Consider the following 17908-nt stretch of genomic DNA (forward strand, 5'->3'; position numbering starts at 1 on the left):
GCCCTTAAGAAATCGAGAAACAACAGGGGATTTGAAGAGAGAAGGCTGATCAGGAAGCCGAAGGAAGGAAGAGATAAGCAGAAAGATAACCTTTAAGAGTGCCCAGAGCAGAGCCCTGCTGGGCCAAAGAAAGAAGGAAGAGGAGAACCTCAGAAAGAGGGGAGGAAAGGGGATCCACAGCCTTTGCTGTGCACCATGCCACAAATTTGTTCCACCTACAGGCGTATACCGTTTTAGTGGAGGGACGCCTGGCTGCCAGAATCACATCGCAGACTTCAGGAGGCAAGCCAAATGGCATCAACTGTCGCCGCTCAATCTCCACGCATGAAGGTGGAGACTGGACAGGTTCGGGTGGAGGACCGTCCCCTGCTGCTGCGACAGAAGATCCTCCTGAAGAGGCAGTCGTATCGGGGGATCGATTGACAGTCTGAGTAGCTCGGGATACCAGTATCTTCGTGCCCAATCCGGGGCCACCAAGATGACTTGGGCCCAGTCGCGCCTGATCTTCTTCAGCACTCTGGGCAGAAGTGGTATAGGCGGAAAGGCGTACAACAGACCGCAACTCTACTCGTGACGAAAAGCGTCGCCGAGCGAGTGCCGCCTTGGAAATTCCAACGCGCAGAACTGCTGACATTGCGCGTTCTCTTCGGTGGCGAATAGATCTAACCAAGGCTCTCCCCACTGCCGAAAGAGGCCTTGCGCCACGTCCGAGTTGTGACGCCATTCGTGATCCATCATGCACCGGCGGCTGAGTTGTCTGCTCTGGCGTTGAGAGCCCGCCAGATGTTGAACCACCAGGGTGATGCCCTGATGTTCCAGCCATGTCCAGAGGCGCAGATCCTGACAAAGGGTCCACGACCCCACCCCGCCCTGTTTGTTGCAATACCACATGGCGGTGGTGTTGTCCGTGAACACCTGCACCACACTTCACCGGACAACGGGAAGGAATGCCTTCAGTGCAAGTCAGATCGCTCTCAGCTCCAAAAGGTTGATATGGAGCCGAGACTCCGCCGGAGACCAGAGTCCTCTGATCTCCGCCTCCCCCATGTGGCCCCCCAACCCAGGAGGGACGCATCCGTCACCACTACGTGCTCCGGTTGGGGTAGGGAGAGGGATCTGCCGCTGACCCAATCGCGGTTCGTAAGCCACCACTGCAACTGCTTTGCAGTGCCCTCCGAGATCAAGACATGGTCGGAAAGGTTGCCCCGATGCTGAGCCCACTGAAACTTCAGGTCCCACTGCAGAGCCCGCATTCGCCACCTGGCGTAATGCACTAATAGGATGCAGGAGGCCATCAGACCCAGAAGCCGCAGCACCAACCTGACCGAAACCCGGGATAGAGGCTGAAAAATGGGAATCAGAGCCTGAATATCCCGGACCCGCTGTTCCGGCAGATAGGTCCGGAACTGCGCCGAGTCCAGAACCGCTCCGATGAAGAGGAGCTTCTGGGAGGGACTCAGATGCGACTTCAGCACATTGACGGAGAACCCCAGCAAATGCAGGAGGTCGGCCGTAGTCTGGACGTGGGAGACGACTTGCTGGGGTGAACCTGTCTTCAACAGCCAGTCGTCGAAATAGGGGAAGACTGGAACCCCTAATCTGCGCAAATGAGCTGCGACCACCGCCATCACTTTCGTGAACACCCGAGGGGCACTGGTGAGGCCGAAGGGGAGCACAGTAAATTGAAAATGCTCTTGGCCTACCGTGAACCGCAGGTAATGCCGGTGGGCCGGGGGATGTGGAAATAAACGTCCTGCAAGTCCAACGCTACCATCCAGGGTCGAGGGCAGCCAGAACCTGAGCTAAGGTGAGCATCTTTAACTTCTCCTTCCAGAGGAAGGCGTTGACGCTCCCCAGGTCCAAGATAGGGCGTAGGCCCCCTTTGCCCTTCTTGGGGACCAGAAAGTAGTGGGAGTTACAACCCCAACCTACTTCTGGGCCAGGAACGCACTCGATGACCCCCTTGGCCAAGAGGGCTGTAACTTCCTCCTGTAGAAGTTTCAAGTGATCGCCCGAAATGCGGTGGCATGGCTGGAGGGGTCGCCTCGAAGGAGGCCCAAGGACTTAGCCGTATCCCTGGAGTCCTTAAAGCGTTCCAGCGCACTGTCTGCTTTGTCACCAAAAAGGTGACTGTCATCGAAGGGCATGTCCATGAGGGTGCTCTGGACATCCCCGGAGAAACTCGTGGATCTCAGCAAGGCGTGGCGACGAATCGCCACCGTGGTCGTCATTGCCCTGCCTAGCAAGTCCGTTGTGTTCAGTCCACATCGGTTTGCATGCCGTGCCGCATCCCGCCCCTCTGCAAGAGCCTGGGCGAGCCGTGTCGAGTCCTCCTCCGGACACTGGGGCAGCACATCCTCCACCGTATCCCACAGGGAGTGGGAGTAACGGTCCAAAAGGCACACGTGATTATAGACCGCAACCCCAAACTAAGAGAGGAGAACAGTTTCTTTCCAAACTGTTCCAACCTTTTGGATTCCTGATCCGGGGTGAGCGGACGGGAAGGAGGTCTGGGAGGTAGAGGCCTGGATAACCAGGCTCTCGGGCATGGGATGAATCGACAGAAAACTGGGGTTGCCCAGTGCAGGGCGGTAGCGCCGGGCCACGTTCCGGTCCACAGGAGGAACTGTGGAGGGCTTGGACCAGGTGCCCTTCAGAACGTCAATCAGTGCCTCATTGAACTGCAGCAGAGGGTCCGAGGAGCTTGCTGACGGTTGAAGCACTTCAGTGAGGAGGTTAGTCCTCACGGCCACAGCAGGCAGCTCCAGCCCAAGGGTTTCAGCCTCCTTGCGCAGCACCACAGAGAATGTAGCACCTTCCTCCGAAGCCACGGACGGAGGAGAGATGAAGCCAGTGTCAGGGGAGGTATCAAGACCACTGGCATCCACCAGTTCGTCTGCCCAGTTCTGAGATAACTGGCCCTGCCGTGCCAGAGGGTCCTCAGACCCCTCCCAGTCGTCACCGTCATCCGATTCCTGGTACACAGGTGGAAGAATCGGAGCCGGGTGGAAGATGAACCTGTCACCCATCGGCGTCGGATGCGGCGCCGCTCCTACGCCGGGCCCGGACCAGGACTAAACCGAGGAACGGCGTCGTCCGAAGGCGGTGCCGGGGGCGGCACCGGAGGGGTTGGCGCCGGCGGAGGGGTCGTAAGGTCGACCGGCGTCGACCAGGATCCAGGCTTGGATCCTGCTGTGCCTGCGGCGTCGGGACCGGAGTCGACGATGGCGCCGGAGCCGCCGGCTCGCTATGCGTCGACGGTGGAGCCAGGCTCCTCATGGCCACGAGGAAGTCCCTGATCTCCGCCGGAGTTGCGTCAGACCCAGGGACCGGAGGGTATGGGGTCAGACAGGACTCCTGCTGCTCCGACGGAGCCGTGCGGGTGGTGCCACCCGAGCCCTCAGCCGAGTCACGCGACCGGTGAGGGGAGCCAGAAGAGCGATGTCACCTCTTCGACTTCTTGCTGTGCTTCGACTTACCGGAGCGCAGAGACTTTGACCCCGACGAGCGGTGATGACTGCGGCTCCGCGACCTCCTCCTCGACCAGGACCTTGAGCGGCGCAGAGCCGACTGCCAGAACTCGAGCAGCTTGCGGGACCGCTCCCGCCTAGCCTTCGAAGTCAAGGCCCGGCAGTCGAGGCACGACTCGGCATCGTGGTCGGCCCCAAGGCAATAGAGGCACCGGCGGTGGTGATCCGTAACTAACATCAGTCGGTGACGGGCGTCACAAGCTTTGAAGCAGGCATCCCTATCGGCACCAGAGTCGAGGTCGACTGAAAATGGAACCAAAAGAGTTCAAAAAAGTTTAGTCAAAAAGTGACTAAAAGGGTATGCTCTTCCCGGATCGGCGCTTACTGGCGCGGAAAAAAGAAGAACTGACGTCAGCGCGCGAGGGCAGCGTCTAAGTACTCCGACGACATCATCCCGGCGATCACGTCGCCGACGATGGAGCCGAAGACGACGCCTAGCAACGCGCAAGGGTATTGCTGACGAAAAATCTTTCCGGATTCAGCCTGACACCGGGGGATATTCTAAGGTGAGGAATCTAACTAACGTGTTTCTTTCAGATAGGTGTTCCTTGTCAAAGGGTTGATTAAGAATCGAGGCCTGTACCTCAGGTTTGGAACCTGATATTATTAACCATGCGTGTCTGCGTAGCAACACGCTTGTGTTTACTGCACGTGCTGCTGTGTCTGCTGCATCTAATGCACATTTGATGGAGGTATTGGTAATGAATTTATCTTCTTGTATGAGATTATTTGCCTTAGCTTTAGGCTCATCAGGCAGATATTGGATATGTTTTTCCAACTCATCATATTGAGCTCTATCGTACCTAGTTAGCAAAGCCTGAGTATTGGCAATGCGCCAGTGATTAGCTGCCTGAGAAGCTACCCTTTTACCTGAGGCATTAATTAACTTGGACTATTAGGAGGAGGGCCCTCAACCGTTGTTTGTGAGTTTGCTCTTTTACTACCATTAGAGATCACCAAAGAGTCTAAGGGCAGTTGACCTTTGATGTAAGCAGGGTCAGTAGGTGCTGGTTTATATATTTACTCAACACTGGGCATTATTATTCTTGCCCTGACAGGGTCTTTGAAAAACCTCATCTGCATGCTTAAGCATCCCCCTTAAGCATTGGTAACGTTTGTGTTGCTTTCTGAGTAGAGCTTAATGTCTTGAATAAGAAGTCCTCCTCTAAAGTTTCTTTATGTAATCCACCCCATGATAGTAAGCAGCCCTATTAAGAAGCTCAATATAACCTATATTGTCATCAAGAGGTGATGGCCTACAAGGATACAAATCAGGGTCATTGTCTGTATATGGATCAGTATTATAATCCTCCCATGGATCAGCATCTTGTGGCCTGTCATCCTCATCCCCCTCATCCTGTGGATCAGGTGATAAGTCAGGTGGTGGTGGTGAATTAGTGGGGGTAATAAGTAGGTGAGGATTAGTAGGTGGAGGTGGAATATCAGGTGGAGTTGGGTTTGTACCCATATTCCTTTTCTTTAGAGGTATAAGATGCTCATCCTGATGTGCCAATTTCCTTTTTTCAGGTAATGTGACATGAATATGTCCAGTATCTGGATTGATAAACAGTTCTTTTTGTTTCGGATCTGGAGGTGGAACATCGGACTGAAAATCTTTTGTACGAGTCTTTTTCTCTTTAGTTGTAGTTTTCGGCATCAAGAGTTTCGGCTCCGAACTCTTCGGCACTGAAGATTTAGGCTTGGACAAAGATGGAGGATGGTTTTCGGCGCCGAGGATTTCTGTTCAGTGCCACCAGGGGGCAGACTCGATCCCAAGCCGGAAGGCTTTTCTTTGTGTTTCGGCACCAGGCCATTGGGCGGGGTGCTCAAAACTTTTTCTCGGTGCAGACCTTGACCCACAGGCAGAGGGAGGACAGGAGCCTTTTTAGGTGTTGGCTGTTGGGGCAAGGAGGTTCCTGTACTACCGGTACGCTGACCCAGTGTAACTTGTTCCTCTTCTTCCATGTCTGAGTCGGCTTCGGACACTGACACGTTCTTCTTCCTCGGCTCCTTGAGCATGTTCTCTGAAGATGTCCGGTACGGAGACGCCTTGTTGCATTTCGTGACGCCGAGCCCGATCGTCACGGAGCGGCTTCTTCGATCAAAACGGTCGGCAATCGTCGCAGTCTCTCTCGTCATGTTCCGGGGACAGAGATTGCACACTTTGTCCAGGTCGGTGCGCGGAAACTTGGCGCGACACCCGGGACAGAGCTTGAATGGAGTTAGTTCCATCGAAAGCTAGCGAGCCAGGCACAGGTAGGCCCAACGGCCATCCACGAGTTTTCCAATCTAAGATTCTTGTTTCGAAACGATGCGCAGAGAATAGGAAATGCGCTCAAGAAACAATACCGTCGAGGGTAGTGGACTGCGCGTCGAAGGGTACATGAGAAACGGTGCCGAACCGGATCACAGGAATTCACATCCGCACCCGATGGCGGAAAAATACAATCTAACAATGGAGTCGATGCCCATGCGCACTATCACCGAAAGGAGGAGTCACCTACCTTGTGACTGGGAAAGACTTCTTCGAACAAAAACAAAGTGCAAACATCCGGACCCAACACTAGATGGCGGGCTATGCACAGCATGTCATCTACAGCTTGCATGCCTCGAACGCTTGTTTTCAAAACATCTGGCTGACTTATTTTCAAGGCTCTTGGCAACTTACACTTACTACATATCCCCCTTTCTGATAATATTCCAAGCTTCTGAAGGTTTAAGTCTGTAAGCTTGTAGTAGCACTACAAAACACAAAAAGTGAAACACTAAATCAGGTACCTCTCCATTAGCCAGTAAAGTGTTCATGCGCTCTAAGAATCCAGAATCCAGCACATTTGACTCATCCATGATGAAAGCAATTTTTTCATTTTTGCAGCCAGAACGGCGCAAGACAGTCCTTAGGTCCTCATCAAAATCTTCACCAGTGTACTTTCTATGGACCTGAAAAAATATATGAAAAGATACATTTCTTAGTAATTTAAAACGTTAGATTTTAAAACAGTGCACAATAAAGAGCATTTATTAATATGCAGCCTCTACTAGCAAATAAAGTAAAATTACCTTAATCTGGTAAACACTTAAGCCATTCATCCAGGCAACAAAGCGAGAAAGTGTTGTTTTGCCTGCTCCACTGACTCCAATCAGAAGTAAATGACCCTGTGGTTGGCGGAAAATCCTGAAGAAAAAAAAAAAAGGATGTTCTATTTACAATTTAATGTACATGAAACTCAATTATTATAACATTTCCACATTAATAAGCAAAAAAATCTAATACCAAAAATTATAAAAAGAAAATGTCAGTAACTATACTAGAAAAAGACTGAGAAAGGATTTCATAACTTGAACACAAGCATCAATCTCCCGGTAAAAATATTTAGGGAGGAAATTTAGACCCAGGTAGCCAATAAAGAAGGTGCTTTCGGATGAAATTACCGTTGAGCTAGTTTGAAATTTCAGTGTGAGAAAAACAACAAGCAACACAAATGACTTGCATAATTTAAGAAAATAATAAAATAAAAAATTTGAGTTGTGTATTATTTTGAATGTGCACCAACAAATGAGGAACATCAGCAGATAAATAAAAACTGAAATTGGCATGAGATTAGCAAAACAAAGATTCAGAAACTTTGAAAAGCAAAAGGAGTTATTTTATTGTAAAGGAAGAAAAAGTACAAGACCAGCTGCACAGATAAACATGTGCAACCAAGTACATAAAATGAAATTAAAGAACTTGAAAAACTGATGAGAAATTTGTGAGCAAAAGAAGGGGAAGAGGTAAAATCAGACTAGAAAGAAAAAGGTTGACATTTTCCACATTCATAAGCTGCAAAATGAAGCACTGCTGCTCGCTCAAAAGAGCACCAGTTAACAGCCTTCTGAGATGGGAATTATTGACATTATTTAGGAAAAAATAACCAAATTTTTCATGAAATTAGAGGCAGAGCTCCAGAGTATACCATAACACTACATGCAGTTGTAAATCTGGGAAATGAAAGCCTATGAAGTGTAGAGCTCTAGGTCCAGTCATCTCAATGGCTTGAGCTGGTGAGAGGCAGCAGCTTGACCCGCTTGCATGCGACCTGTGGTTCTTTTTATCTGAATGCATAGCTCTTCAACTGTGTGGCCTAATCTACAGAGGACCCATGTAGGAAGGTGAATATCTGACTACGGTTACCCCCAACTTTTTGCCTAGTGTCTAGCTGGTTTTTCGACTTAGTTGGCCTGAGATCCTGCCATTCAGGGTCTCGGGCTGTCTGCTCTCTCTCTAAAATGGTCTCCATGTACCCTAGGTACATACCCAATTGGTAAGGATCACCTTATTGGACCCTGTACAGTGTACCCTAGGTACCCAGGGCATAGGTGTACCCTAGGCCTACCAGGGGCTGCAGCATGTATTATGCCACCCCTGGCCTAACATTATGACACAACTGGCTGATCACTCAGCTGGGGCAAGGTCGTGTAATCACCCCTTGCTTAGGTGTAGTATTCCTATACCTACCTTATATATAGACACATGTGTACCTATCAGCCACTCCTATGGCAGGCCTTAACAATCCTGGAGGCGGAGTGCTTGGTAACATGTGAGATGGTGCTCTAGCATGAGCTGAGCCTCTCTGCAGCTTTCGGAACCATGTCCTTATAGCTGTTCTATGATATAGCCTACCATATACTCTTAAAGTGCCTTATAATCTTAAATGGTTATGGTAACTATGGTTTGGCTTTATCAAAACATGTCGTGTAAGGTGCCTAAGACTTTGGAATAATACCCCCATACCATTTCTGGGGATGAGGATATTATTCCTCCCTTCTAGAGGGAGAGACATGTTAAAATCCTACTTTGCTGTTTAACTCTCACCAAAGCCTCAGCATCACAAAATGGATGCTGCTGCCACAGACACGAGTCTGACCTCCTGCAGCTGGGAGCCCTCCCAGCCAGGGAGGCCTGGACAATAGGTTTCCTGCTTGGGGAGGTGCTAGCACCTCCCCAGACAGACTTTAGTGTATTGGGGCAGGGAGGGCTGAAAGGAATGAGACATGCCTGGGGCACACAAGGTGCTCCATGCATAGTCCAGTTCAAACCGGTGCTGGGGCACACCAGCCCCAGCTCTGGCGCGAAACCGGACAAAGTAAAGGGGGTGTAGCCACTCCCCTTCCTGGTCCCACCCATAGGAGGGACCTTGCAGGTAGCCCAGCCCAGTATATCAGTAGGTAGCTGAGCCCTGCTAAATTAGATTAACCTGAATCTGCAACTTGAACAGAAACTCTGGACCTTCGACATTCGACCTCAGGAAGAAGACTGAAGAAATCTCCCTTGTGGCCAAGGAGTGACCACCCTGGGCAACCAGGCACCATCCAGCGACCGCTGCTTGCTTTGCGACTGATCCTACGAGGGACGACTGCAGAGACTGACCAGTGCCGAGACTCCAAACACCTCTGAACCAGATCCACATCTCCAGCGAAGCTGAGACCCGTGGAGGCGACGTGGGACCGGCGACTTGGGAAAAGTGGCTAGTAACTGACTAGCGCGACTTCCGAGGCTTCCTCGAGGCTGTGCTTGGGGAATTGAGAAGCCCCAATCCCGAGCACCATCTGCAAAGAAGATCAGCTCCCCACACTTCACGTGTTCTGCGTGGGGCCCTTCTGCACCTGTGTTGCTCGACGTGTTGTCCGGTTGCTGGCCCGTTGGCTAGTAGCCTCAGCGACGACGAACCTTTGATTTCACCTTGCTGGTCCGGCTCCTCCAGACTGGCACCCGCTCCTCTGTGAAAGAGAAGCACCCCAGACCCTCCTGGTCTGCACCAGAAGCAAGTCCTCCATCCTGCGTGGGTTCCGCTTGCCAAGGCTTGTTGGGTCCTAACTCGACATCGACGCCGCCGACAGCAAGAGCCTTCGTGGGACAGCTCACCTCCTGGTCCTGGTCGTCCTCGACGTCTCCTGGTACCCGTGGCTGCTGCGACAAGCTTCACCTCTTCACCTGCATCTTCACGACATCGCCTGGTTCCTTCCCGGCTCCTGGCTGGTGACCTAGACTCTGTCCCTTCTGCTTGCAGGTTCCTTCCTTCTTGATCCCCTCCTTGGGATCCACCGGACACTCTTCACTGACTGCCTGTCAGCAACTTTCCTTCAGGCATCCATAGAAGTCCACGACGAAACCCGACGCAAGTTCACACCTATGCACCCGCAGCCCGTGGGCTAGGTAACTTGAGTACTCCGGTGCTCACAAGGCTATTGACTATCCTAGGGTCTAGTTTCCGAGTCTCGACTTTCTAGCTATTCCAGAAGTGTCCTAAAACTGTTAAATTCTAATAACCACTATTTCTATCGACTTTTACGCATTACGCGTGAGTGTTTCCACTCTGCACCTGAATCCCGTGGGCCTCCCACCTCCTAACCTTTGGTAGTATAGTGTAGCCCCAGCGATTCCCTCGGCCTATCCTGTGTTCGTGACAGTGGTCCTTATACCACTTACTTAGTATATGGTTTGCGTGGCCCCTAGGGCCTAACTGTATTACTTACCTGTGTGACTTAATGTATGCTTAAATAAGACTGTGTTGTACTTACCTCGAATCTCATAAAGAGTGCTGAGGGTTTGACTAGAATAAATACATTCTACTTTTATATATATCTGTTGTGGTATCCTTTCATTTGGTATTCAAGGGGTTACAAATGGTATAACAGCTGGCTTCACATGCCATACAGAGTTTAGCCTAAGACTGCTCTTGTCCATGCTACCACTAGGATAGCTGGTCTATAAGGTTGACTTTACAACCAATCACCATAAGGGTTGTTTGGACTGATACAAGGTGTACACTAGAATTAGTGACATCATATATCAAGCCAACTTCTCACAACCAAAGCGTTATTAACCATGTTTGATGCATCATGATCAGAGGATTCGTTGGTTGATATAGGTGACCTGTATGCCACCACTTATTGGGGCAATTCTCTTTCAGATACTAGATTTAGGGGCATTTTAGGTAGGTACAGGTTGGGACAAATGGGTCCATTCCTTGGGGTGGATACCCCCTAAATGCCACCCTCCAGTGGGAGGGGGTAGAAGCCTCACTCTGGTTGGCTGGGACCCCCCAATCTTCCAGATGCGGGGACTGAGAGTTGTGCTTTACCTCACCTCCCCCACCTGACGGGTGGGGTTGGCAAAAGGTGGGCACACCTCTCCTCCTATATAGGTTTTCCTGCCGATTCTCCTGCCCAAAGTAGGATCAGAACCAACGGGCCAGTTGCTGAGAGCAGAAAACGGCTGGGGCAGCTCACAAATGCGGCAAGCTTTTGAAGCTTCTCCTTCATGGACCCTACCCATCCTGGAGGTTTGGCACCTTTGCCGAGGATGTGCTTTGTTTCAGGACCATGAGAGCGGGAGGCCCTCGTCATAGGGGGTCCAGACACATGTCTGGGGTGGCAGCTGGTGAGCAGCCCGTCAGCCAAGAGACTAGTCAGTGCATATTTAATTAAATTCCACACTGGCATCAGTGTAGGTTTAATGTGCTGAGAAGTGTCATATCAAACTTCCCAGTTTTAAGTAAAGCCATTATAGTGCTGTGGAGTTCATAAAGAAAGTCCCAGACCATATAGTCTTTATTGCTTTACTGCAATTACAGTGTCTAAGAATTGACTTAGACACTGTAGGGGTATAGGGCTCATGCACCTGTACCCTCACCAGTGGCATAGTGCACCCAGATAGAGGGGTGGCTAACCTATGTCATAGGCAGTGGGTTGTAGGCATGGCACACAGGGATGTATGCCATGTTGACTCTACACTTTGTGGGAGAGAGAAGGGGGAGAGAGTAGGGGGAGAGAGAAGGGGGAGAGGGAGAAAGGGGGAGAAAGAGGGAGAGGGAGAAGGTTGTGTTCCCGCTGCAAAATTAGCCCGTACTTGTAATGCTTATTAACACGCTTTATTTTGTTGTGGATAAGCATGCTTAAGTAAATAATTCAAGCATGGACAGGTGGGCAGCCTAGCAGAAAAAATTATCATGATCGGCAGCATTTTGCGGTGATGATAAACCGTTGTACGAGTTACTTACCTTCGGTAACGATGTATCTGGTAGAGACGATTCTAGCCGCAGATTCCTTCACACAGAATTATCCCCAGGAGTGAGACTGGATCCGGAAAACGGTTTGCCCAGCATCCCTGCGAGCCGGGGGGGGGGGGGGACGGCATCACGCGACTCCGCCCAGGGGTCGTCCGTGTACGTGACGTCAGCGAGGTCACATAAATCCCACCCCAGTGCACCTACGTCAGTTTTCTTTGGTTTACTTTCCGTGCCATAACGTGGAGCCAGCAGACAAAACTGAGTATAGGAACAGTGTGCGAAAGAGCAGAAAAAGCAATGGTGAGGAACAACACCATAAAGAGCAGCGCCCGGCACTACAGTACCCAAAGGCAGGGAAAGAATAAAGAGCAGACCAGCAACCCTGCCAGTACAGAGACAGCCCCCCCCCCCCCACCCCTGGACACAAGAGACATAAGTAAATAATGTCACGAAAACATGCAACAGGACTATAACCCCAAGCAAAGACAAGGAAGGAGAACCAGTCGGGGACACACAGGGAATGACAAAACTCCAAGACATTCCCAGGAAAGCGAGTGCAAAAGACCAAACCACAAGCCCTCGCAGAACGGGGAGGAAGGGCAGGCCGTGAAGGAATCTGCGTCTAGAATCGTCTCTACCAGATACATTGTTACCGAAGGTAAGTAACTCGTACATCTGATAGAGACTACTAGCCGCAGATTCCTTCACGTAGAATAGATACCCTAGCCATACCCAAGGGGAAGGAGGGTCTTTGAGAGGACCCCACCCACCTGGGCACAACAGAGGCCCTCACGGGGCCGAGTCCGAAAACAGGACGAGGAGTCCTGACCCCCAGGCAAAGGGAAACCCCTGTCAGCAGGAGGCCACCAACCCCAAAGGGGCGGGGTGGGGGGGGTCCAGGAAAGAAGAGAAGATGAAGAAGATAGCCTGTCCTCACTCAGCAGAGGAAACAGGGCAAGGCGCAAAGAGGCCAAACACCCCACGCCCACGTAAGGCAACAAACCCTCCGCCCAAAGCCAAGGCAAGGAAAGGAGCACCGAAGGAGAAGAGCAACCTAGAGACTCCAAGAAGAAGAGGCAGAGCAAAGGCAATCCCAGACAGGATGGCGCCGGTAGCAAGAAGCAGGTGGAAGCCAAAAAGGGGAACTCAAGGTCAACCAGGAAGAATCGCCCAACACCCCACAGGGACAAACTGCGCACGTAAGACGGTCCAGAAGCCAGGGCCCATCCCCACAGGGAGAAGAGGTAGAACCGAGTGCAAGGCCCACCGGAAGCAGCGGAGAAGGCAGGATGACAGTCCCACTAAAGCCCCAAGAAGGCACAACGGTGCAGAAAGAACAAGAGGGCGGCACTGGCAAGCTCCGCCAGACGCCAGGGACACCACAGAACGAAACACTCAAGCAAAAAGGCGAAGAAGGTTGCATCCGCAACATACCATAACGCCACGAAGAGCAGAGGCCCGCAGGCAACCACAACTCCCCAGCACATACCAGGGCTATATAACAGCCAACCCTGCCCCACATAGGGCATGTCATATCCCAAGACATGGGAGCCTCTTAGGAAGAAACTTCCGCAGCAGAGGACAACAAAAAAGACCTGCGGCAAAACACCCCGCAGGAGGCCTATCAAGCAGCCAGAGGGGAAACGGAGAAGGCCCAATCTCAGGCCCAGCATGGGGTAAAAAACCCAGAGGAAACACAGTCAAAAAGGGCCAGCCAGCAGCCAACAGAACCACAACCTCAGCCAGACAACCGGGTAACTCGCCCCAACAGAAGAACAGCTCCACGAACCAGATCAACATGCAGGTCACTGAGGAGAAGAAGGAGGGGGAGGAGGAGGACGACAAAGTCCCGCCAAGAACCTTAGGATGGCTGAGTCCGCAGGGGCATGGAACAAAAGAGCACCATTGAAGGGAAGGCCCACCAGCCGTTCTAGAACATTCTCCGGGAACACACTGTCCCGAAGACAGGCATGGTGACGAAGGGCAACCGAAGAAGCCATGGCACGGCCCAGCACCTCCAAGATGTCCAGAGCGGAGCGAAGGATAAACGGTGCCAGCTCCCGATCATCCAAGACATGGTGTCTCAAATCCACACAGGCACCCTCCTGAGAAGCGGCAGACATAAGGGACTCTGCCGAGTCCCACAAGCAAGAAGTGGCCCTAGCCAAAACACACAGTGTGTTAAGGGCCTGCAGAGCAACACTGGTTGAGGCAAACATATTACGCCGCCAGGAGTCCAGCCAGCGGGCCTCCCGTGATGGGGGAGACAACAGCAGCAGCAAAGCATGAAAGGCAGACTGCAAAAGGGGGCCTCTAGACGAAGGGTGAACAGAAAGGCACACCGGATTATGCGGTGCCGGATGGTGGCGGTGCAGAAGGTGCCGGGGCACCGGGTCCCCCGTGGCAGGACAGCCCCAAGTCCCCAAGAGAGAAGAGTGGAGTGAACCCTCGAAGGGAAACAACAGTTCCGTACCACCAGAGCCCTGATGGAGAACCTCCAGAAGATGATCAGCGGGGAAATGGGTAGCTGGATCACCCATGCGCAAATTTTCCACAGCCGTGGAAACAGCGTGGACGAAAACCGCACCCGCCTCCGTAGGGCCCCGCGGAGGGGAAAGCAGCTCCTCGTTGGGTGACGGCTGCAAGCTAAGGCGGCCATCCCCCAAACCAAACGGAGGAAGGAAGGGCCAAGGCCGAAAGGGAGGAAGAGGGACCGAAGAGTGGGGGACTTGCGGCTCCTCTGGCAAAGACCGCGGTCGTGGAGACGGTGAGGGGCCGCCTTTTGACGACGTCAGGGAAAAAGCCACGACACAGACTGCCTGTCTCCGGCGAGGAGGACACCAGAAACCGCCGAACCTCTGGAGAAGAGGAGGCGTCCGAAGACGAGTCAACGACCCGACGCCGTAGAGTCTGCAACCTGAGGCAGGACACAGTCGTCGACCGGTGCCGGAGGAGACGCCGGGGTGATCTTCGACACAGCACCGGCGCAGGAGACCGGAGCTGGGCCAGAGCTGACCTGACCTCCGACGAGGCAGCCGCCTGCACGGAGGGACGAGAAGGGCCCGGGGAGGGACGAGGAGACCCCCGCCAGCCGCGACTCGTGACAGGGTGAGACAGGCCCTCCGCCGACCCCTGTGGCGCCGCCAGGGCCAGCAGCTGACGGAGCCGTAGCGGGTCACCTCGGCCAAGGATGCCACCTGTCTCGAGGACCGAGAGGGGCTCGGGCGAGAAGGGCCCTCCGCCGACCCCTGCGGCGCCGCCAGGGCCAGCAGCTGCCGGTTATGTGGCGGCATCACCTCGGCCTCGGAAAAGGCTGCCACCTGTCCCGAGGACCGAGGGGGGCTCGGGGGTGCGACCCGAGCCCCGGCGACCTCCTGCAACACCACAGGGACTCCCGCGGGAGTTTGCGGCAAATCAGAGGCGCCGTGGTCCGAAGGAGGGACCCCCGAAGTGACGCACACCAACAGCACCACATCCTTCGAGCTTGGATCCGAACCAGTTGGCGCCGGAGCAAGGGATCCGCTGACATCCCAGGAGGGGGAAGGAGGAGGACAAGACAGCGAGGCCTGCAAAGCCGCCGCATGTTTCTCCATCTGGGCTCTGGTCGCCCCCAGGCTGGGAAACGGCAGATAAGGTGACGATACGCGGGGCCGCACCACCCTTGGAGAGTCCACGCCCCCGACAGGCCGAAACCCGACCATCGGGGACAAACTGCGACACTTATCAAGAGGTGAGCGGCGCTCTTGCGACGTGGGAGAAGATCGAAGTCCGCGAGGGAAGCCGCGGGTTCGAGAACCCTCCTCAGGGGCCGGGCGAGAGGACTACGCCGACCTGGACACACGAGCCGAAAGAAGATTCGTCCGGAGCTCACGCCGGGACTTCGGCTTCATCTGCTGGCACGCCTCACAATCAGTGGAGTCGTGGTGGTCCCCCAAACACCACATACAGATGGGGTGAGGATCCGTCGCCGACATGAGGTGGCCACACGACAAACAAGTTTTAAAGCCAGAAGGCATTCACATACTATTACCACATACGCAGCAATATCATAAGGAACAGGCCCAGAGCACAAACCGGCTCCGCGTTCCACGCGTCAAAGGAAAAAACTGACATAGGCGCGCCGGGGTGAGACTTATGTGACCTTGCGGACGTCACGTACGCAGACGACATCTGGGTGGAGTCGCGTGATGCCGTCCCCCGGCGCGCAGGGATGCTGGGCAAAAAGTTTTCTGGATCAAGTCTCACACCTGGGGATAATTCTACGTGAAGGAAACTGTGGCTAGTAGTCTCTATCAGATAACCCGGTGTAGTATGTTATAGTTCACCCCTTGGTGACTAAACAAAGGTCAACATTGTGCAAGTGCTCCCAGCAGAGAATTAATATAGAAACGCGACCCCGCCCTGACGTCGTCCGCGGACGTGACGTCAGTGAGGTCACATAAGTCCCACCCCGGCGCACTGACGTCAGTTTTTTTCAGAGAACTTTTCCACCCCACAACGCAGAGCCATCACCAACAAAACTGTGAGTATGGGAACAGTGTGCGAAAAAAAATCAGTTAAACAAAAAGGGAAGAAGCGAATGGGACAGTGCCAAGCACTGCATGACTGAAAATCATGGAAAGGAAAGAGTAGAGCATCACTGCGAGAAGCAACCCCGCAAAGCGAAGGCGATAACCTCCTTGGAGGCAGAAAAAACATGACAAAAATGACGTGGCCGACGACAAAGTCAGCAACCGCAATCTATAACAGTGAAGGGCAACAAGTCTGGAACAGAGGAGTAACGACAAAGCACCCCAAGACAACACTATCAAGGAGTGTCGTATCCTCCGTAAGAAGCTATAGGCAGAGGCACAGCCAAGTAACCCCAACCTAGAGGATTGCAGAGGAGTCATAAAAAAACAAGCAATGACAGAGAGAGAAGAGAATGAGTAGGCCCCACATTGGAACAACCATGACCACAAAAGAAGGAGTGGAAAAATAAACAGAACGAAGCATCCCACCAGGGAGGAAGAGAAAGAGGGCACCCACAGGAGACAAATGCCATCCAGAGGGAGGTGAGTGCAGAAGACCAGCTGAAGGGTCCTCGCAGAACAGGGAGGAAGGGAGGGCCGTGAAGGAATCTGCGGCTAGAATTGTCTCTACCAGATACATCGTTACCAAAGGTAAGTAACTAATACATCTGATAGAGACTACTACCCGCAGATTCCTTAACGTAGAATAGATACCCTAGCCATACCCAGAAGGGAGGAGGGTCTGCGAGAGAACCTCACCAGCTTGGAAGAACACAGGGCCCCAACAGGGGATGTGTCATGGGAACAGGAAGGACGGCCCACCCACACCAAGCAGAAGTAAGCAAGAACAAGAAGAAGGGAAGGCCAGGATACCACAAGCCTACCGAAGGATCAAAGGGCGTCTGCCAGAAAAACCGGAGGGGCAGACAGCACCAAGCGAATACCAAAGGAAGAAAAAAAACCACCCACAAATCCAAGGAGAAGATATGGAACGGAGGCAGAGCACGCCCCAGGAGAAGACACACACAGCGAAGGGCACAGCTGAATGGGTGTCTATCCCGAAGTAGGGAACAAGGCCGAAACGGTTCCACAGTCGAGAAGCGCAGACGTGCAAAGCTCCAACAAAAAAGGGACAGGAGCACACGCTGACACGGCGAGTCCCACAGAGGGGGACCAAAACTACCATGCACACGCAGCAACAGCTGGCAAATACCCAGTGGCTCAGAACAAGGCAAGAGCAAGACGAAGACAGACAGGCTCCAGCTGGCGGACAACGAGGTGGAAACACCAAGACAAGACACTGTAATCAGTATGACAAAAGCCGGGTCGATGACCCAGAGGCGAAGAGGAATGGACCTCTTTGGAGAAGGAGAAAAAACGTCAAAGAGAAAGAGACCGCACCAAGCGGTAGACGGGGACGCCAGGAAAATGCGAGGAACCTGAGAAGGTATCCACGCCCGCCTAGCTTAAAACAGGGCTATACAATAGCCAACAAATACCCCACATAGGGTATGAATCGTCCCTGAACAAAACAGGGAAACACCTCTTAGGGAAACCCGCAGCAGAGGCCAAGAACTGGAAAGACCAGTGGAAACCACCACAGAAGGCTTACTAACCAGCCAAAAAAGACACAAAGGGCCCAACCGAAGGAGCCTATACCGCTGCACTTAACAGCAAAAAACACACATCACAAGCTGAAGAGCTGAACCAGCAGCCAAAAGAATAAAGGGGCCAACTGAAGACCCCCGAAGGCACGCAAAGCCGCACACAGCACACAACGGGCCAACCGAAACCTAAGGCCCAAGGAGAAAGGAGG

The 17908-nt window shown here is 52.8% G+C and overlaps 1 protein-coding gene across 1 annotated transcript in view; it reads right to left on the reverse strand.

Annotated features, from left to right (window-relative positions):
• DYNC1H1 (dynein cytoplasmic 1 heavy chain 1) overlaps nt 1-17908 on the reverse strand; it is a 1397843-nt gene that overhangs the window by 736899 nt on the left and 643036 nt on the right. The window contains exons 45-46 of the mRNA XM_085626346.1: nt 6591-6705; nt 6309-6470 (exon numbers count right to left, since the gene is read on the reverse strand). Coding sequence (XP_085482472.1) covers nt 6309-6470; nt 6591-6705 — 277 coding nt within the window. The remainder of the gene's footprint in view (nt 1-6308; nt 6471-6590; nt 6706-17908) is intronic.

The sequence above is a fragment of the Triturus cristatus genome, chromosome 9 (genome assembly GCF_964204655.1).
Source record: "Triturus cristatus chromosome 9, aTriCri1.1, whole genome shotgun sequence".
NCBI classification, from domain to species: Eukaryota; Metazoa; Chordata; class Amphibia; order Caudata; family Salamandridae; genus Triturus; species Triturus cristatus.